General features: G+C 42.7%; 1 protein-coding gene across 3 annotated transcripts in view; it reads left to right on the plus strand.

Annotated features, from left to right (window-relative positions):
- The window catches only part of LOC119179844 (ubiquitin carboxyl-terminal hydrolase 43), a 75,134-nt gene that overhangs the window by 18,804 nt on the left and 34,039 nt on the right, over nucleotides 1-22,291 (plus strand). For all 3 annotated transcript variants that reach the window (XR_012884881.1, XM_075869124.1, XM_037430963.2), the window contains exons 3-6: nucleotides 2,261-2,350; nucleotides 4,828-5,018; nucleotides 7,433-7,544; nucleotides 15,592-15,767. Coding sequence is in view for 2 of the 3 variants with exons in the window: in XM_075869124.1 (XP_075725239.1) it covers nucleotides 2,261-2,350; nucleotides 4,828-5,018; nucleotides 7,433-7,544; nucleotides 15,592-15,767 (569 nt within the window). In the remaining variant the exon portion in view is untranslated. The remainder of the gene's footprint in view (nucleotides 1-2,260; nucleotides 2,351-4,827; nucleotides 5,019-7,432; nucleotides 7,545-15,591; nucleotides 15,768-22,291) is intronic.

Genomic DNA, 22,291 nt, shown 5'->3' on the forward strand with positions numbered 1-22,291 from the left:
TGGACATAACCTTGTGGAGGTGACAGATAAAGAAGTGCTAGGGTCATTATTTTTAGCTTTTCAATTGATTGGCATTTGATAACCGTGAGATTGAGAAAAATGGAAATTGATAAAAGAGTAACTTTTAACCAATGGGAATCAAAGCCTTAGCTCTTTCAGCCCTGAAATTTTTATTTTGGTTGGAAAATTTCTTGTGTATGTCTTCTTTATACCTAGATCCTCAAGAGACCACAAACAAAAAATTGAGCCAAGGGTGCAGGTATTTATGGATTTACAAATGTGGCATCAGTGTAGGTCATCAGGGCTCGTTGGTTGTGAATTGAGAATAATGGCTTCTTTTTTCCTGCTTCTCCATGGTGTACGAAACCAGCATTTTATTTGGCAGTGTGATAGTCATTGAAACAGCTTCAGTGCTTCATTCAGAAAATGGTGCTTACCCGCGTCTGTGTCACCCATGATTTTGGTCAAGCTTTTTCTTTGCCGCTCCCAACTCCGCAAACATGCCACAATTTTGGGGCCGATTGCAGCGGAGTTTATTGACAAAGTGGCCCTCAAAAACTAGCAATTTCGGTTTCGTTTCCGAGGCGCTAGGGGAAATGTTGGTTGGCAGGTGTTGATTGACACCTCCAGGGCCGAAAGGGTTAACTTCTGAATTAAGTGTGTCATGTACTAGTGGTTGTGCTATGATGGTGACCATTTCCCTGTTGTCTAGTTTCGTGGGTGACTATGCTAAAGGGGCCCAGCAAGCACTTTTTCAGTACGGTCAGAAAACCCCGATTGGTTGTCGAGGCTCCCGAGAGGAGGCGAGCTAAATATTATAGCACATCACGCGGTTTGACATTCAAAAATTCTTAAGGTAAGCTAAAATTGCTTTCTCCTCTTTCAAAATATGAGGCTACAAGCTCAAAAATCGCTCGTCAAAGCCATTGTACGAGCCATTGGCTGATTTGAGCATGACGCGTTTGGTTATCACTGAGGCCGCTGCGGGATGCAACGACTTGTCAATTTGTGTGTGCGCGATCGCATTGAGAAGCTGTGCATTCAAAGAAAAGAAAAGGGAGAAGTGCTCAAGGTCACGAGGCGCGCATGACGTATTTTCTTTTCCCGTGACATCCCTCCCTGTTTAGCTTGCATCGCTTTCGTCGAGACGAGTGAAGGGAGAGTGCAATTGGAGCATGCGACAAATTTTTGTAACTCTGTTCATACTAGATGGATTCTAAAAATTTTTGCGTTGTTGAATTCGTGAGGCAATAAGCTCCTTTAGTAAATCCATTCCATGGCTACTTGAAAAAGTGCTACAGGGCCCTTTTAGTGATTGAAACTGGTTGTTGGCCAGTACCATTCGTTTTATGCACAGTTCATTCATATTGTATCTGAAAATAGTGGTGTTCTCAGAAGCCGAACGTAAACACTGCTGTCTTGTACCAGCCATAGTAGACGAGTGATTATTGACCTTGCTAGGCTCAAGATATTAAGTGGGAACCATGCTGTGGTGACTGTGTTCTCACGGAAGGCAAAATAGAAAACGGGCACACTGCAGTCAAGTTGCTAGATAAGGTGGGGCGAGACTACAAAGAGGAGTTTCAGACTTTCGCTGTACAGCAGCGGTAATAAAAGGTATGGTTATAAAATTTCCAACGTATGTTGAATGTAGACACAGCTCACATTAGAGCTCGAAGTTAGTTTCAAATTGTGATTACATTTTTTTAACTTTCTTTTACGAAAATCTGCTATCTATGAAGCGCTTCAATTTAGCAAAAAAAAAAGCTTCTAACGCTTTACACAAGTGGAACTAAAATTGCGAGCGCACAACAAAACTAGATTTAATAAATGATTATGTTTGAGTATGAAAACATACTTATGAATGTTCTTTTTTTTTACTAAAAAATATCAGTGCACTTATGCTACTGATTTTAGTAGAGTTGGGTAAATGCATTAATTAGCACATGTGAAAATTTTCGTTTGTTTACGCCCGCTAGTTCCCGAGAAAAAGGTACACAAAATTCGAAAATGTAGTTATGAGAGAAATTATGAAATAATGTAGAGGTGCACGTGCATTTCATTGTAAACATGTGAAAGAAAAGACCCAAAATTGTTTTAAACTGCTAGTGCCCAAGTGCGATATATTTTTAATAAAGATAAATAAATCTTTATTAGGCAATTGCCAAATCCCAAAATTGAAAATGTTTTTACTGAAGGAAGTCTCGCCTTTAAGAGAAAAATACTTTTTCTTTCTCTCTTTCTTTTTCTCTCTGTAAAGACGAAGCTGGCCTTCCACATGGATTTTGGGGCACCGGTGGAGCAAGTGCGACTTCGGATAGCCGCTGAGTGCCACATTCCACCCGACCAGGTCAGTTGTCCGCGGTGTTTTTCATGCACGATCACACAGACTTGAGTTGTGAGCTGAAACGCAGCGATTATTACATCTAATCATTTGATGCTCCTGTCTCGGATTTCGCCATGTAGAACCTATTGTCACAATAGACAGAAAGAAGTCTTGAATGCCAGTTGATCAATTATTATAAACACTTCGATATGTTGTTTTTTTCTTACGACTCTGTCGGGCCATCATTGAGAAAGAAAATTGCCGCTTTTATTTATTGCAGTTTGTTGATCAACTGCGTTTGCGTTCCAGTTGTGCAGCATTTTCTAGGAGCATTGGCAGTGACTGCCATTTCATTATGCAGTTGCGTCTAAGTGATTAAGCCTTGCATGACATGTCAAGTTGCACCAGTTGTTATGATAGCTACATCCAAGAAAACAGCTTTAAAGATTGCATCATGATGACAAAAAACTTGTGGAGTGCTTGCTTGTTCCCTCTTTTTTCGTCCTGTTTTGAGCACTATTTCCTAGTCTTGTGCACCTGAACGCACGTATGACCATGAGCTCCTGTTGATAGGTAGCAACCCTGAACATCTCATAATGAAGTACAAATTACACTTCAAGTCAGGTTGCAGTTAAATGAATAAATACTGTCAGATGAAGGGGCAGTGTGTCCGGAGGCCTTTGGATTTACTATATCATTTCATGAGTTTTACCTTAGAAATTGACTTTGCATGCCATTTCAAAGTTTAATAACTGAAACTCTACTGCATTGGGTTGTTGCTATTCTGACAGACTAGAATCTAGCTTGGGAACTTTATCAAAGACTCGATATTATTTATGCAAGTCTGTGTGATTGAAATTTTATGCCACGTTTGACACTTTCCACGTTTGACACTTTCCACGTTTGACATCTGTAGAAAGGCAGCGTTGATGGTTCTTCTCTTAGGCAAAGGATTTCGGGCATTTGGTTCCTGCTTCACTGATGTAATGGAATTGTCCTTGCTTTCATAACAAGCACCTGCATTCTGAAAGCTTCTGAAAGTAATATAAAAATATTGTTTTCAAAATTTGTCAAGCAGTGTTTGGAAAGTACTGAATTAATGTGCTTCAGATGCAAAGCGACTGATGCAGTGCATCTCTCTCCTATATGAGCTGCTTTACCGAATGTCATAGATTTTACTGGAACGAGTCCGGCTTGCAGAGAGTCTTAAGCAAAGCAGTTGAGTGTTACAACTGACAGCTATGCTTGTCTCTATGTACTCACATGGTTATGACAGAGGGGTCAGGCTTGTGCCAATTAAGCAAATTGGTGATGACTTCCAGATTTTGGTGGTGGTTTTATGTGTGAAAAACCCAGTGCCAGCAAGGTCACTGAAATGTGGCCCTGAAGGGTGTGTTGGTTGCATGCATATTTGTATGCACCTTTTTGTGGTAGTTGATGCTCTTTCAATAGAGGGTTTGTGGGCAGTCAGCTTTTCTAGATGTGGCGATCTGATCTTTTAACGAGGTGGCTTGTCATTTGATGTTGCCACATCGCAGTGTTGCCCGGACGCGTGACCATCACTGTTGCCTGTTGCAACTGAGCTGTTGCACTGCTAAGCAAGTACATGATGGTGCAATATTTGGCGTGCAGGAAGGAACAAAAGTTAAAAGGGGGCATTGCGCTATGCGATAAAAAAATATTGAAGAAAGAAAAAAAAATTGAAGGAAATTTTGCAAATTCCAAGGTATGTTCGGCGAACGCCTGTGCCAATTGAAACGGGGCCGGTCAAAATAGAACGCAATGAGAACGTATCCCTTCTTGCGTGAGCGGGCTGATTGTGCCCAGGCCACAGGGAAGATGCGTGCACACGGGAGCCATCTGACCGACTTGACTGCTGGCTGGAGGGAGCATGGCTACGCGCGCAGCCGTGCCATAGCGTGATTGCTGAGAGAGTGTAAGGAGGAGAGAGTCATAATACCCTGACTAATAACCAGTGAAGCTGAAACATGCAACGTCGGTGTTCATCATAGGCTGTGATGTATTGAACTACCTTCCGCTGTAGTTTTTGATTTTTTTATCGCAATGTTTAAGAAATGTACCATTAATACTTTGTATTTGGGGATGTTAGCCTAAGGGATGTTGAGCACATTTAAAGGCTTTTTAGGGGTGGCTCTTCGTGCCACTGTAGGTATGATCCCATGCAATGTGTGCTGACAAAAGCTGAATAGAAGTTAGAGCAAGTGTGAAGGCTGACGTAGCGTATTTGGATTTACTGTATCATTTACTAGCATCCAGACCACGCGGCCGGTCACTGCAAGTATGAAACGTTAAATGGTCTCGCCTTAATAGTAGCTCAGGAACACACATTCGAAGCTTTGCTTGCTGCACTCTCACTTAAGCCTTGCCATTTTCTTAATAGAATTAGAGTTTGTGAGCTCTTTTTTTTTATCTGTGTGTGTGCTACGTCTCAGTCGTGGTCCCTGTGATAATGACATCGTCGGTGATGTGCAAACGTGCAGCTTCTCCTGCTGGAAGAAACCAAAGAAGGGTTTGGCTCGTTGTTTGAGGGCGATGAGATCGCCAGCGCTCTGTCGGTGAACTCGCGTCTGGTCGCCCTGGAGCTTCCGCCCGCCAGTACTGACCCGGCGGTTCCCAAAGACAGCCAGATCCTCGTCTTCTGTCGGTCAAGGGTCGGCGCGTCTGGTTCCTGGTGAGTCGACTTTCTTCTTCGACATTGTGGACATTGTTGTAAGGCAACGTCTTTGACGTATGAAGGGACACTGAAGTGAAAAAACATTTTTCCAGGATTAAGAAATTGTTCTTTCATAATACCAAAATCAACACCATTGTCAAGGGGCTTACCTTGTAAGTTAAAAAACGTGCAAAAAAGAAAATACAACAACAAAATTTTTGCACCAAACGCCGTTACGTCATAGATTTTGAAGGCATTTACTGCACCCTGCATAGTTCCTAGTCTGTAAAAATTAGGTGCTTTGTTTTTTGAGGGTGTGGTAAACTGAATAGTTGTAGTTTCAGGAAATGTCATTGAGCTGATGCCTCTAAAATACGACGCATGCACTTTGGAATCCGTGACGTCACGCGCAGAGGTGTCAGCGCGAAATTTGAAAATCAAACGTTAACCTTCCTTTAATAACAAACCTATGATTGTGAAAATGATGTAAGTGTTCTCAGAGTATAATGTTATCAATCCAAACCGATTGATCGTTCCTATTTAGTGTCTTTTTCAAGGGGTACTGACCTGAAAATTTTGGTAATTTTTTTTTGCATCAAATAAAAAACCATGTTCACAATAGCCAATAAAGTTCTCTAGTAAGTGTGAGTGCGTGATGAAGTAGTTAAAATGAGCTCACAGCTGGTTTCTCCTTGTGTTATAACCTGACGTCACGACATGGTATGACGTTCGTAGCTCTGTTGGCGACACACGTGACCTTTTTGAAAATTGAAAATGTTTTTGGTGACATAGTACTAGTGGCCATTTCAAATCTTTTCTTTCCTGCCCTCGTCAGGACCATCACTGCTGGTGCTTAAGGTCATCAGAAATGACGCTAGCCTTGTGTCATCATTGTATCAATGTCAGTTTGTCTGCTATGTGGAAATCAACTTTAAGGCGAGATCAATTTCCTAGCTGGGGAGACAAGATTTCTGCTGTTTACATAAATTTTACTGATTTAAAATACCTATGTAATCAGCTTTATAGTAAGTTGCATAGTTTTTGTTTTGTACCGTTAGAATGTGTAAAATGTGTAGCTATTTTAGACACAGTTTTTCTGTCACTGAAGTTAAATGTTTATGAGTAGTTAATGGCTTACATAGCACCACATTAAATGTAGAATGTAGAAAGTGCATTAGAAAGTTTATATAAGACATTTTCATGAATAAGAAACTTTATATGAGAAGACCTAAAATGTTTAGCCCATTTACTTGAAGTTTGTAGTAATTATGTAAGTGATGAGAAGTTTTAAAACAAATAATTGCACTCTTCACAGGATAAAGAAATATGAGGGAAAATTTTCATCCAGATCTGGTCATGAAAAGAATTCTCATAAAAATTTCAACAGCATAAAAAAAAAACCACAAAGGAGCAAAAGTGAACTTACATGGATAAGCCCCGACTTTGAACTAGGTAGTTTTTGATTCAGAAAAGACACGTATGTGCAGAAGAATTGTGCTGCGCAAAACAATGTGAGACAACTACTCGACACGAATGCTAACAGGTGGCAAAATTAAAAAGTTGGAGACTCTAAGCATATGCATACAAAATATAATATACTCCCTTTTTATGCAAATCAATGGAAGATATGCCGAAGAATGCCTCTCACAAACTAGCAACATGGGGTGCCTCTATAATTTCTCTAGTAAGCACATTTTCACTTCTGAAGATCACTTCCGATGGATTTCAGGCAGGCTGGCAATCACACGCCCTGCAATGTACAGTCTAATGTCCAAAGTGTTCACTAGTGAAATGGTACCATCAAATTTAAAGGTTGCAGGTCCGTTTCATGCCGCCAGCAAGTTATCTTTTTTGCTCACTCTTACTTTCTTCACATTTATGTCATAAACTACAAATAAAATCCCCTATATGTACACTAGACAATCAGCAAACGGATATCTGTTAAACGGAGCTGCTGCTTTGATGAAAATGTTGGTTTCGTCCCTGCGCACTGCATCCTTGTTCATCTCTCTGTAAACGGAACTCCCGCTAAATGGGACATATTTTCTCGATTCTTTCTGGTTTTGTCCTATAGAGAGTCTACTGTGCTTGCCTCGGCATTATTTGCTGCTCGTTCCAATTATTACGCTCACACCTTGATTTAAGAATTCCAGATATGACAAATTATTGCTTATAATAAAGTAAATGAAAACAAAGTCTTGCAATAAGTATAGTGTTAAGAATATATCTTTATAATGAATTTCTAGATATAACAAACTTATTTTCATGTAAGATACAAATTTGTTATAGTGAGGTTTGGATGTATTGTGTCTAACAACAAATAAATGGAAAAAGAAAAGGAGTAAGTGCTATGTCCCGTGGTAAACTTGCTTTGGTCATTCCTGTTCGTCTCAACATGCATTATTCTTGCTTTGTTGTTTCTGTTTGGACAGTCTCGGTGCTACACGAGCGGCCTGGGTGTCGCGTGAGGTGTCAGTGTTGGAGCTGAAGAGGAAGCTGCTGGAGGGCCTCCCCACATCAAGGCAGTCTGCACCGAAGGACCAGGCAAGGACCGCTTTGCAGTGATGCCGTTTCAAGCGGGGAGGCTGTTTTCAAGCCAACCGTTGTGTCGACCATGCTGGCAAACTTATCGCAATCATGAGCGGCTGTGTGCCAAAAAATTTGGGCAAATTCTGTTACTCACCTCTATGACGTGGCCTGTGATAGCCCTGAGATTAAGTATCGAGGGAGAAAAAAAAGGGAGAGAAGCAGAATGACGCAAAGCAAAATATCAAAAAAAAAGAACACTTCTTGTCAGAAAAAAACATTCTTCTGGAGGCGAGATTTCAAAACCACACTAACACTTGGTTAGCAAGGCATGCTTGTGGAACGTAGCACAACCTTGCATAATGCATTGTAGCAAGGGCCGTGATGGCCGCATTTTGGATAGAGGCGAAAATGCTTGAGGTCCATGTGCTTTCATTTAGGTGCTCGTTAAAGAGCACCAGTTAGTCAAAATTTCCGGAATCCTCCACTGCCATGTCTTTTGTAATCAAATCAAAGTTTCGGGATTAAACCCCAACGATTAATATTAGTGTAGCGAGAGAATGGGCAAGAAAATTATGAGGTGCAAGGCAGGCATCTCGCAGCCCGACGTGCGAGTCAGTCGGACGTACGAACGGCGACAGGCCCGTGCTTCGCTGTGCCAAGCTTTACGTGACTTGGCGTTGACATTGAAATTTTTTTAGAGCTGTAGTTCTACTGCTCCTGGTCCAAACCCAGAAAACGTTTCGGTGCGTTCTTCATTTTTCAGCTGAACATATCCGAAATAAGTCCGATTGCACACACAGCTGACCACTGAACAGTAGTTTCCTATAAGTACACTAGAGAAAAATAAGGTGCTAGTCTCTATGGCAGTTGCAATGCGTGGCACTACAGCAAGCATTGGAATGGTGGGCAGTGCACCGATTTGTCTAAACTTCGCTCCTTTGGCCCCCTTTTGCACTGTGTTGCCTGCATCTGCACATTCACCAGAAGGAGTTCGGCAAACATTCAGCAGTCCCACTTCAAGATTTTGAACCTTTTAGGCTTACCAATTTGGTTCACGCAGTCCACAATGATTAATTCTAGGCTTGTGCAAATAGTGAATGTTAGGTTCAAAGCGAACTTGAAGCGAATGGTGATTTTGGTCGAATAATTTCGAATCGAATTCGAATACACTATATAATGTATAAAGAAAAATGGACATATCTATCATGGCCTAACTGATCTTCACAATATCTTTTTAAATTGAAATAAGGCCTCTATGCAAGTGGTTTTCGTTTTCTTTTCCGTTCAAAGGAAGTCGAAACAACTTCAAGAAGTAGCAGAATTTGACTTTCAGTAGGAGGCAAGTGATAACCTGTAAAATACGTAACATTATTCATTACAGTGAGAGTGTATGAGCCAGCAAAACAAGGGTTTAAGTTTTAAAAATTGGTCAATCGATTCGAGTATCATATGTTCATTTAAAGGGTTTTTCAACAGCCATGGAATGGATTCACTAAAGAAGCCTATCGGCTCACGAATTAACCACTGCAAAAACTTTTAGAACCTGACCAGTATGAGCGGACTTTGGCTATTTGCCGCATGCTACAATTGCATTCTCTCTTCTTGTCTCGACGAAAGCACTTGAAGCAAAGCCGCGAGAGATGGCATTGGCACGTCACGTGCACGTCGTGACCTCGAGCATTCTTTTTCTTTCTTTTTCTTTGAATATGCGGCTTTTCAGTACGATCGCACATGTATGCTTGGACAAGTCGCGGCTAACCGCGGGGGCCCCAATAACAGCCAAGCGCCCCATGCTCATATTAGCCAATGGCTAATACAATGGCTGTGACGAGTGATTTTTGACATAGTGGCGTCATTTGCTGAGAAAAGAGAGCAATTTTTATCTGACTGAGAATTTATTGTGAATTCCAGGTCGCGTGCTGCGCTATAATATTAAGCTCACATGTTCTCCCTAGCCTCGAATACCGATCAGCGGCGTTTGCTGTCCATGCTTAATCAGTGCTGCAGGGCCCCTTTAAAGCTGAAGGGGGCTTCGTGGCAGAGCAAATTTTTTTTGGAAAGGTGCTTTCACGGCTTAGCACCGCCACACTGCAGTGAAACCATCCTTGCAGGTGGTTACATGGGGATTAATATAGATCTATTCGTTCATATCGAAGCAAATACGAATACTCTGCTATTCCTTCGAATATTCGAAGTATTCAAATATTCACACATGTCTAATTCATTTTTTTATCTAAAACAAATGCCAAAGCTCAACAATAAACAAAGCCACTAGTGCGTTCGAAGCCGCAAGCACAAACATTTGGCAAATTTATATACTGCCCATCATTCTCATAGTGTCTAAGTGATCGCAGCACCAGAGTCCCCTCTAGGTAATACAGTAGAACCTCGTAGATACGTTCCCGCATAATACAATTTCTCAGCTCCTACGCTCAAAATTGCAAGAACTAGAAATGGCCCCTCTAGAGCTATGTGTTAATACGCTGCACTTAAGACGTTCCCGGAAAATACGATTATTTGGCAGCAACGTTAGGCATTGCGAGAAACTGCGGTTGTATGGTACGTTCGTGGGCAAAAATTCTCATTCAGGTGTCCGAAATCACTGCTCTGGCATGCTTGTGAAGCGCTAAGTGGCAGACTGCCACCGGGCGGCGACGATGGTTTCTTTGCTGCACTCAATTGTGACTCCCCCCATTCCCTGCGTCTTTTCCTCAATCGTCCTTTTCGCGCTTTCTTCGAATGCCCTGTCGCCCTCTCCATCACTCCTGCAGCTGTCTGTTAACTACACACAAACCTGTCTGTGCCGTCAAAGTCTTCAAAAGGTTTTCAAAAAACACCTTTCATTTTCTGCAGCACAGCGGTTTTCTTTCTCAGCTGGCACATCGACATGATTTTCCTGAGCACTGCAAAGCCTTCATCCAAATCACGGTATGTGAAAATACGATGGTCCCACACTACAACAGCTTAGAGATCACTAAGAAGCTAACCACGTGGCACAAAGAATACAGTTGACTCCTCTTAAACGGAACTCATAGGGGATCCATAAAACTGTTCTATTTATGAGAAGTTTCATTTAAGCAAAGTACATTTATTTAGTGAACCAAGACTTTTATTCGAATCGTACAAACCTCACCTTACTCATGAGGATGAGTAGGAGAAAAAAAAAAGAAGTGAAGAGTGGTTTGTTTAGCAAGCTCGGGTTGTTTTTTTTCAAGGTATGCACCCATGCCTGACAAAATAGCTAGAAATTCTGGACAAGCCTCATGCTCAAAATAGCGCTACAAAAGTTCAACAGCCTCTTTATCTGATCGGTCTGGTGGCACCACTGCACTGGCAGTATTGTCATCACATTCATCACTGAAAGGTTGATTCTCATCTTGCACTTTCGCAATCATTTCCTTGACAGTCTCTTCATGACAAGTACGAACATTTTCATCAATTGATTCGTAGTCCTGCAGCGTGAAAGGGGCAGAGGTACGACCTGACTGTATACTGTCTCAATGGCGGCATCAGCAGGGCTTTCTTCTTCATCAAGTACTGCTTTCTTGCGCTTGAAAGCCAGCATGGTGAAAGCATCAGTGTATTGTTGTTGCCTTCACTTGCTCCCCGGCACAAGCCAAAATGTGGATGGCTACCAATAAATCTATGCTGTAGCATTTCCCACTGCCTGCTCTACGCAGCACTTGATGGAGCAATTGTCTGCGGTAAAAAACTTTAATGTTCTGAATAACCCCTTGATCCATTGGCTAGATCACTACCGTTGCATTGGCTGGCAAGAACTCCAAAGTGATGTCTTGGAGTCTTTCAACTTACCGTGGGCTGGGCAGTTATCCACGATGAAGACAATCTTCCTGCCTTGCCTCGTAAATCTTGCGTCTTCCTCCCGCAGCCAGTTTTCGAAAATGGCCATAGTCATCCACGCTTTTCAATTCCCATGGTACGCAACGGGAAGGTGTCGAACGCCTTTGAAACAACGTGGATGCCTTGATTTTCCTATTACCAACAGCTTCAATTTATCATCTCCTGCCATGTTTGCACCTATCAGCACAGTGATGCGATCTTCACTGCGTTTTCCTCCACTACAGGCTTCGCCTTTGAAGGTGAGAATCTTCGATAGAAGCGCCTTACAAAAAAGACCCATCTCGTCGACGGTGAAGATGTCTCATGGCTCAAAGCTCAAAATTTCTTTAAACCGCCCCTGTTGCCAGTCGGTGCAAACATCCCTATTGACTGCACCAGTCTCACCTCCTGGTTCTTAGAGGGAAAAGAAGAGAAAAGTGAGCTCCGTAACTGTCTACATCAGGTGCGACTCCTCAACAGTAACTCACAAGGGATGGAGGTGAGGAGAGATTAAAAGGATAGGATTAAAAGGTATATATATATAGAGAGAGAGAGGAAGGAGAGAGCGAGGCACAGGGACAGCAAACGACGGAAGTAAAGAGAAGATAAAAAAGATGGACACGGTCGCAGGAGTCCGAGGACGGGGCACCACTCAACGAAAGCTCTTGTCGGCGTCAGGAGATGGCGTAGGGCCAGCCCAGTCGGCCAGAGCTGCACTTTCGTCGGAGATTGCAAGGGCACAACCGGTCGGCACGAAATCCAGCGAGCGAGTCCCCACTCACACCTGAGATTGCTTTGAACACTAGGCCATGGTGTATTTTGAAGTGTTTGAGCCATTCGTCGCTTAAAACAAAGTTCTTAACAACAATTTGCATGGCAATCACTCAAGCTTTCTGCTTGAGAATTGGTCCGCTTATGGGCAAATTGGAACTTCGTGCATGCTTGAACCACAGAAAAATAACTTCTTTAGTTGTTCATAAGACGTCGTCCGTATCTGTTTAGATGTAAAGGTCCTGTTTTTAACAGTGCCTTCAATCTTTTCTCCGTCTTTCCAGATCCGCGACAGCGTCGGTTTCGGGATGTATTTTTTCGCCACCTCCATCTTGGGCAGGCCATTTCAATCGAGCTCCTAAAGAATTTGCAGCTTTTTTTCAAGCGAGAGTGTATGGTGCGGTCGCTTTCTTCCCGTCAGGCTGAAATAACACTGTGATCAGCCACATTTCGCCGCACAAATAAGCCTAACGCACAATTGGCTCCCACAACCACAAGTGAGAGTGGCTACTGGATTGGCTTGTCTCGATCTCAAGGTGTTGCCATGGTTGTGAGACTACCTTTGGCATAAACGAGTCTATGCTGTGTTTAGAGTTTGTGCTGTTTAACCGTAGGTGACCATTAAGCACTGTTTCGATTAACTGATGAATTTTACTGCGCAACACATAGAAATCCAGCCATATGAGCCCGTATATCTCCGTTAATGAGGCATTTTCGTTTAAGCGAGTTTCGTTTATTGGGAGTTCACTGTAGATGCGTTGTCGGTCACCTCCAGTTTGTCACGCTTTGGCACGAGACGCAGACACGTGCTGCCCCCGCTACACAACCAGCCGCTACATCTGCCTTCTCTCCCGACCTTATTTCACGCACTGCTGGCGTCTGTCACCATGTACTGCCGTTAGAAGATTTACAAAGACACGTGCATTTAAGTATGTTAGCCACCCAACTTGACACGCCTATCTCCCCTCCGCTAATCCCATAGAGTTTCATACAATAGTGCCTAGAGGGGAATCTGACGCTAGTGTCTACGTGGGCTACTTCAGCGGTGCTTGTACCTCCATGGAAATTATGGGAAGTGCAGGCTTCCGATCCGCTTCAGATGGATTACGTTCTTGAGATTCACGGCTTTTTTTTTTAGAGTGCAAAACAAAGTGATATGAACCTTAATTTTATTTGAAACTTGCTTCCATTGTTTGTACGCAAACTTTATTGCAAAAAGTTTTTGTTACCAGGTGACAAAAGTGAAACCTGGGCAAATTCTATCATCAGGGTTTGCATCACTCTGCCATTGCATTCCAGATTTGGTGTCAAGATATAATGAATTATTTTTTACAACACTTCAAAAGAAACGTGCTTGTTTTTCTCTCAAAAGTATGCATTATCTATTTATGCAAATAACAGTACAGTAATAAGTGAGAAAGACTTATCGTTTCGTCTTCTGCGACGCTAGATGCGTCTATCTCAGGGGTCTGCCCCCAACGCACCTCTGATTTTGTTGTGAAGTTGAGTCAGTGGAGTGTGACGGTGCGTCTACTTAGTTTCGTCATTGCTTTGCAGTCGATTTAAAACGAGTTTAAGCAAGATGCGCTCGTGAAAAACATGAACGCGGGGCAATATCCTGCACTGGCATAAGACGCTAGATCTAGGCACAGTGGTGAGCAGACAACGCTTCATTTAAACTGTCAAATACGACTCTCAAAGCTCCAGCTTCGCAGCATATTAGGAGATCTAGTGGTCGTCAGCCTCTTCGAACAACAAAGGCACTGCTTCAGCCTGTTTTATTGCCCCCCACTACTCGCTTCGCGAAGAACGAAACTGAAACTGTAGCAAAAGGTCTGTAGGCAGTTCACTAGCTAACCCTATCCAGTCCGAAGCCTGTACTTCCAATAATTTCCATGGGGGTACACGATCGCAGCGGCAGATTCTTTTCTGGGTATTATTGTTTGAAAATTTATGGATGATCCCCATCTCATTTTAGCACATGATGCGGGCCTCGCTGTGTGTCTGCAAGTTTGCAGGGTAACCTCCTCTGGAAACGAGCGCTGCCCAATGAGAGCGTCGCCCAATGAGTGATTGTCACTACTTTGAGGAGAAAAAAGATTTAAGGATGTGAAAACAAGGCCCTGTGCAGGGCTGCAGGTTGCTCAGTAGTTCGTGAATCAAGTCAGTTGCGTTCAGCGACAAGGGCAGCAGGGAAGCGCAAGCCCTTGTCGATAAAGGAGAAGCTGAATGGCTTTCAGTGGCTGCTTGCATTGGAGGATACAGAGTGCAGCAAACATCACCCTGTGGTGTGCGTGTCTGATGACGATTTTGATGAGGAGTTCCTCTCCACCAGCACTGATGCGCCCTTCCCCGGGTTCATCTCGATAGACGACAACGTGCTGAGTTGCGAGCTGTGTCGCCGAGGTTATCGTGGAGGTGGAGAAGGGGGGCGACACAGTAAAGCAGGTGGGGGATGAGGCACCTGGAAGGCAGTGGTGAGAATAAAAGCGTGCGCTGACCCGCTAACTTCGCTGAAGCCGTTGCTGGACTGGAAGCTTTACAAAGCTTCTTTTACATGAAAAACTATGAAGAGGTGAACAAGGGTCGACAATGTGTGCAGAAGGAGCTTTTCTTGTCCAAGGGTTGGAGGCAGCCGTAGAAAATTACCGTTATTTAAGATATAGTATGGATAAAAAACTTTTATTTAAGAAACACATTTTTTTGCCCTTATGCTTCTATATGGGCTAGTCATCCTCAGTTTCTGCTGGATTCCGATCGTGTGTTTTTCCAGATCGTACGTTTACCTTCCGTATTTTTTCAAAAATGTGTTGATTGATATGTGGGTTTTAACGTCCCAAAACCACTATATGATTATGAGAGACGCCATAGTGGAGAGCTCCAGAAATTTCGACCACCTGGGGTTCTTTACCCAAATCTGAGCACACGGGCCTACAGGGTTTCTGCCTCCATCGGAAATACAGGTGCTGCAGCCGGGATTCGATCCCGCAACCTGCGGGTCAGCAGCCAAGTACCTTAGCCACTAGACAACCGCAGCGGGGCTCGAAAACGTATTGACAAGGTTCTACTGTAGTAGGAAACGCCATGCATTGAACAAAATTGTTTGCCAAACTGCTCAGCGAGCAGTTTCTTATGTCGCAGCTTGCAAGTGCATCCATGTTGCCCAACTTTCAGGCTGCTCAAACGTTTATAATAGTATTCAATTATAAAAGAACTGCTAAACACCAAGTTCCACCTTCTTGTTTGTGAACACAAGAGTATTGCCCGCATAACGCAAGTTATGGTCTATGTCATGTCCCCTGTAACATTCCAATATGTCCCTGTCGCATTCGTTGCTTGTCCCTTCCAGTGAAATTGTTTTCTCATACACGTGCTCATTGATTTCCAGCATGCCAAAGTGCGCACTTTCGTGTGTTTGAGTTTTCACCGTCTTTGGGCTCCGTTGGTGCAGGACCTGGTGAACAGGCTGGATGTCTTGGTGTGGGACGCGAACCAGAGACTTCCGGCAGACGTGGACCACCCTCTCTTTCTGGAGTTCGTGGACTGCCTGCTGGAGACGTCCAGGGACCTTGCGCCGGCGCCCATTCTCCGAGTGGTGCTCCAGTGGGAGCCCCATGTCGCCGACCGGTGAGTTATCGAGGGCGCCTTCGAATGCCTTCCATTGTTTAGTTCAGTTCAGTGTATTTAAAAGATTCCAGTGGTGAAGCTGGCCGGGCCAATTGGGGAACCATATTGGTAAGAACAGGGCGAACCTAAAGCACAGGACGAAGAAGGAACGCATGCAACAGCACGAGCGCTGACCATCAACTCCTTGCTTCCTGCGTTTGCCACATACAGTCTGCGAGTATCGGCGAGGTGCCCATACAGAATGTATGGGCACCTCGCCGATGCCTGATCGGTAGTCGAAATTGGTTTCCCGGGAAGTCAGCAGATCACTGACTCTGTCCTCTGTAACCGATCAGCGGCGCTCGAAGACGTTCGTTGTAAGTGCGATTTTGTGCCATTGAACCAATGTATATTTTGACAGTCACGCGGATATTGTTCGTTTTAAGCGAAAGTTTGTTTTAAGTGGGGCCGTTATATGTGGGCTCGACTGTGTACAGGTACTGTCTACACTCAACTTATTGCTGCCCCCCACTTGTAAGTCCAAATTTCGGGAACGAAAAATCTTGCCAGCAAACGACAGCCTTGTCACAAGTAATGAGAGTGTCACTTAAGATGGTCTCTTTTTGATTTTGAACACGTAGTGTGCGGTGTCCGCAGACATTGTTGCGAAGGGTTTATAAGGTCACCGGGATTTCCAGTCCCGTGGACGGCACTGAAGACGTCTGGATACCTGAATGTGTGGATGACCCGAGCAGCGGCATTGAGCCGAACCCGAGCAGTGATACCGATGAAATCATCTATCGAGGATGTCTACAGAGGGAAACCAGATATCCCATTGTTAGGTATATATGGCACGATTAAATAGGGTTTTTTATACGTGGAATAAAAATTGGAACAAAAATTTCACACTTACGTTGATGTGTCGCACCCTATCAAAGTCACCGAAAAAAGTGCGGCCCTTACACGAGTGTATACGGTATACAGGAACCATCAACAGGAGACAGAAAAAAGATTAGATGATGTCCATTGACCTACTCAGCCTTCTGCTGGTTGCCAATGTGTGTGCGTGGCAGTCGCAGGAAATTAAAGAATTGGTGTCGTTCATGTCGTCGTATGTGTTCCTTTTTGGTAACGTGCTTCATGTTTGTGCTGTTCTTATAATCATTCATAAAGGAGTACTGGCAAAAATGTTAAATACTTTTGGATAGTTGTTTTAAATTGGAGACTGCTTTTTTTCTACAATTCCCCCATCTGTATCTCACAAAGCTGGCAAATAAACTTATTATTAATAAATAAGAACACCGGTGCCGTGCCGATAACAAGAAGGGTATCGTCCTGGCAATGCATCATATATATTTTGCCACTGCTACCTAAAGAAAAACTTTTGGTCTTGATGTTAGAGGGGCAGTTTCACAGTCACTTCTAAACACGTTGTGAGGTCACTGGGAGATGGTTAATCACGATTTAGTAGCAGCAGCAGCTACGCCATGGCTGTCAGCTTGCAAACTCGATGCAACTGTATTGACTCGTCGTGATGATGCCCATAGCGGTTGGCCTGCCTTGCAGGTTTCGGACTGTGATGAGAAGTTTAAAATTGTAGTAAGTTATTGTATGTGTTGTCAGACTCTCGAGTGGGGAGATCGTGAACGCTGTATACCACAAAAACAGAAAAGTTCGGTGCATCGAAATCGTTCGAGACTCCTTTCATTATTTTTGGGGGGGGGGGGGGGGGGGCAACACTGCTTGTAGGAGTGTCATAGGTGTTTTTCATTCCTGGGTTCATTATATTTATTGATTTACTTATTTATTATTCTGATGGCAATTATATGAACAGTATCACCAGGGGTCTTGCTGCCGGCGTAATGTCCCATATAATGTCGAATTTAATTGCACCAGCGCATCATACGTTTTACCCATGCATTGTAGCGCGCGAGCCGACGCGGTGAACGTAACTGGAGCAGACGTCAAACGAGCCAGCCCATCTTCGTCACTCGAGAGTAAACCCATCTTTATTGAGCGTGAAAAAAAAAAAGCGCAACTGGGAGTCGGGAGAGTCCCCTCTAGCAGCAGCTGCCACCTTTGATTTTGTGGGTGTGGTAATGGCTGGCATGCGCGTTGTCTAATCATCGCGGCAGTCATCTGCTGGCATCTCGACTACACCCTTCTACGTGCTTCGCTTTCAACACGATGAGATGGTGCGAGAAGTGTTCGTGTAGCTACCGTATTCTTATACTCCAGCGTTTTGTAGAGTTGCGGGAGATTGCATCCAAAAGAGCTTCACTTTGTATAGCATTAAAATTTGTTGCTATTGCATTCATTGCTTCAGTTTTTTATTTAGTGTAACTGTGACTTTTTATTGAATATATTTATTCAAAGTAGTTTGCAGGCCCAAAAAAGGCATTGCTCAGGATGAATATGAAAAAATGTTGAGTGGTTTATAAGTGGTTCAGAGTTAAGACTAATCAGAAAATGTTGCCAATATCTATGCGACAAAAAATAATGAAGTGTACAGAATAGGCTTCTGCAAACAGTGAATTCTAGCTTCAAAGCGAATTCTCTGTGAATAGTGATTGGGTTCTAATATTTTCGAAACGAATTCGAATGGTATGTATCACTTATTATAAAGAAAAATGGGCATATTTTGTCTTGACAATATATTTTTTTTTAAATTGAAGTGATGTCTGTGCAAATGGTTTGTTTTTTGGTTCAAAGGAAATGGAAACAGCTTGGCATAATAGCAGGATTTGACTTTCGATAGAATTCAAATGGTTAACCTGATGTATAGCTGATATATAAAAAAAATATAAACTTTAAAAAGGATGAATCCTTGCTTGGTGGATATGTTTGTGTAACCTGATAATAAGCTTTTCACGATTATGGATTTCTCCTTGATAGACGTTTTTGTGACTTAGCACACCTGTACTGCAGTGGAACCATCTTTACAAGAAGTTATGTGAAGATTTATATACATCTATTTGTTCATTTTGAATACCTCGAAATTTTGAAGAATTTTAACTTGAATCAAAGAAAGTTTGAATACTCCTATATTTGTTTGAATATTCAAAGTGTTCAGATATTTGCACAAGCCTAGTAGAGAAGTTAAAGAACGTAAGATAACAAGTGTACTATCATAAAAACTGATTATTTTGATGCCCATTAACTTGGAAAAGAGGATAATTCAGACATCTTCACTGGTCCGGGCAAGCATACCTATTTAGCACCAAACTCGCATTAATTCAGCCGTATTTGGCCATAACCTAATTCATTCTGCAAGTCACCTTGAAATCCATGTCTCATGCATGAATATTTTTGCATGAAATTTTAACATGAGGCATTGACTTTGATTTTCTGCTCTGTTAGTATAGCTACGATGGCGAATCTAATGACATAGTTTTTCAGAGGCAAATTAGCAATTTAAACCGATTATCTCACTTTAGTATCTATTTAAGAGAGCTTCTGGCTTGCTTTTGTGCATTGGTTCCTTCGTTGATTACTGTGCCTCTCGTCTTCCTCGCCAGGAGGTTCTTTTTCTGTCGAAACAGGCAAGTATTTTGTCCTGCATTTTCTTGCACCATCATTCTCACAGGTGATCAGCATGTTTGGCTAATGTGTGCGCATTGTCTCTGTTGCCACCCTTGCGACACTCTCGAAATTAACGAAAGAAAAAGATTTTCAAGGGCTTAATTGTTTTGCTAGCCACAGTGTTAATTAGAACTAGCAGACAGTGATTCCAGGGAAAGTATGGGGGAGGTTAGTACTTATTACGATGCAAATGTGAAGCACGTAAAGTGGACTAACAAATAACTTGACGCTGGCAAGGACGGAACTGAGGTACTTCACATAGCACATCCGGTGCTCTCCCGACTGAGCTACAGTGACCATCGCCCGTCCACGTAACGGGGTATATTCTCCTTTTTGCTCGGTTTGAAGATTGCAATAGCAGCAGCAAGTGTTGCTTCCCAATAAACTTCTGGCCACCTCAGTGACCTCTGTTTAACGCTGAAAAAAGAAAGCTTGTTTTTTAAGTTGTGTTATAGTGAAGGAAAACTCTTCCACCACTTTCAGATAAGAAGAAGGTGCTCAAAGTTAAGTGCTAACACTTGTAATATTGTTTGTAGCTTAGAAAAAAATATATTTGAAATGTATGACCTATCACAGGGAGAAAAGTTTCGAAAATGAGAGGGCTATTCACTGAGGCTTTCGTTCATCGCCGATGCCACAAAAGTGGAAGCCGTCCAGAACCTGTTTTTGTAAACAGCGAGAAGGTCTACGTACTCTTTTAAAATTTGTTGGTTTAGTCAGCGCTGCTAGTAGCCATGGTGGCGAGTGTGGAGCACCTTCTGTCTGCCTGCTGTTTTCATGAAGATCGCGACAGCAGCAGAGATTGAAGGGCTCCTACATGATTTTTAGAAGTTGTGTCTAACTGGTTAAGACACAACTGTACTCCGTCATTTCCTACACACTTTTTAATCAAAGCACCTTATATCAAGAGAGCTATGGGAAGGTGATCGTTACATCCATTAACCTTCTCCAGTAAATTAATTTGTTTTTGCTAAGTAAGAAGGAATGACCGGTAGGCTTGCCAGTCAACACTAGTCAAGTTTGTTTTCCTTTGGTGTCCAAGCCATAGAAACATTCTGTATAGCTGAAAAAGACAGTGTGCATTTGTTTGCTTTTAGCAGCTTCTCCATTCATTTGTCTGCAGTAGGTAAGCTGGGATTTGCAGTAAGAGTTATTAGCACTGCTTCTCTTTTTTTTTTGCTTAATTATTTGGTGTTTGTTAGTACTGTTTCAGCAAAGTGATAATATGAGGCCTACTAGGCCTGCAGTCAATCATAATGCAAGATGCTACTTCCTTGGGTCCAATCAGTGAGAGACGCTTCAGCAGGAAGCCCAATTCATTTGCACTCAGACCTCTTTATAACAAAGTTGCACCATAAAAAAACTAAGTTTGTTATATGCGAAATTTCGTTATAAAAGTATATTCCTAACACTGTATCTATTGCAAGACTATTTTTGTTTATTTCTTTATGACCAATATTTCTTTATATCCGAGTTTGTTATGTTGAGGTCTGAGTGTACTATCAAAGCGTGCCAGGCACGATAGGCATGGTGAATCTGATCCGCGAGAGTTAAGTCAGATGAAAACATAGATGATGTATTTGTTTGAGCTTGAGATCACAGCTCACTCAAAATTTTTGTCGCAGCCATGATGCGAGCTATCTATTAAACAGTACACAGCTCTATCGAAACTGCTAGAGATGCTCAGTTTGTTCAAACAGCTTACACATGCCAATATGTGCGTTGTAGCGCTGCCGTCATAGCTTTGTCTATTTAGCCACAGATAATGGTCTCCGATAATAATACAGTCGAACTCCGCTACAACGAACGCCGCTTCAACAAAATTTTTGCTACTGTGAAAAATTCACGATTCCCTGTCGGCAGTTCATAAGAGTCGATGCATAAATATTGTCGCCACAAGAAACACTTTTTCTTCTGCTGTCCCTCTTCAACGAAATGTGATGATGCAATTCCAGGCTCAGATATTTATTGCTATACTGTAAACACAGTCTTTAACATTTTAATGTATTTTCAGAGCTTGAAAATATGTCGATGAAGTCTAAAACACACGTTAGCACCACCAAAAACCGCTGCTGTTCAGCAAGCATGGCCGCTGCCATTGCTTGATAGTGATGGCATTGAGACTGCTCTGCTTTTGCCACTGGCTTGCTTTTGAGCCGCAGACGGTCAGTTCATGGTTTTCTTTCACGCAACTGTGCGGAACCATGACTTTTTTGCTGCCAATGCATATCATTTCGTTCGCGCTTGGCCATTGTGGTAACTAATCAGAGCAGCTGTTTGTCTGCATTATCAACAAAATCAGCTAGTCGCGAGTGGTGGGCGATAAGAATAGCATAGAATAAGGCAAAAGTTCCCGCTCCACGATACCCTGTCTCCATATCGGCGTTGTAGAACACACTTTAACGGCGGACAGCTGCTGATGTTCACGTGTTAATGCAGCTGTTTGGTTCGTTCACTAAAGCAGTCGTACACCTAGTTTCAGCGTGCTTTTCACTATGTCCTCACGATGCATGGGTGTGAATCGCGTCGTGACATTGCTGGGAAAGAATACGAAGCAGCGGACACTTTTTGAATTTTGAGAATAAACGTTCCTTTGTTTTGCTAGCTCAGATCAGCTATGTTTTTTTTATTTCACTACAACGAAATTTTTTCCATGCCTCGTCAGTTTCATTGTAGCGAGGTTCGACTGTAATATCTATGTTTTTACGGGCTGAAACCCCAGTATAATTATGAGCCACATCGTAATGGAGCGCTCTAGAAATTTCGCCCACGTGGTGTTCTTTACCGCGCTTTTGCATGGCATAGTACGCAGGCATCTAGTTGTCCCAGTATTATGTCTTTATTGTCCGTTCACTTGTTGTGCTATGAGTTAATTATACAGTTGCTGCTTGGAAATTGTTGCGCAGTAAATAGTTTGTATACCAAGCAAATCTGGAATAGCTACGCTAAACAAGGGTCAACAC

The sequence above is a fragment of the Rhipicephalus microplus genome, chromosome 7 (genome assembly GCF_043290135.1).
Source record: "Rhipicephalus microplus isolate Deutch F79 chromosome 7, USDA_Rmic, whole genome shotgun sequence".
Classification (NCBI taxonomy): domain Eukaryota; kingdom Metazoa; phylum Arthropoda; class Arachnida; order Ixodida; family Ixodidae; genus Rhipicephalus; species Rhipicephalus microplus.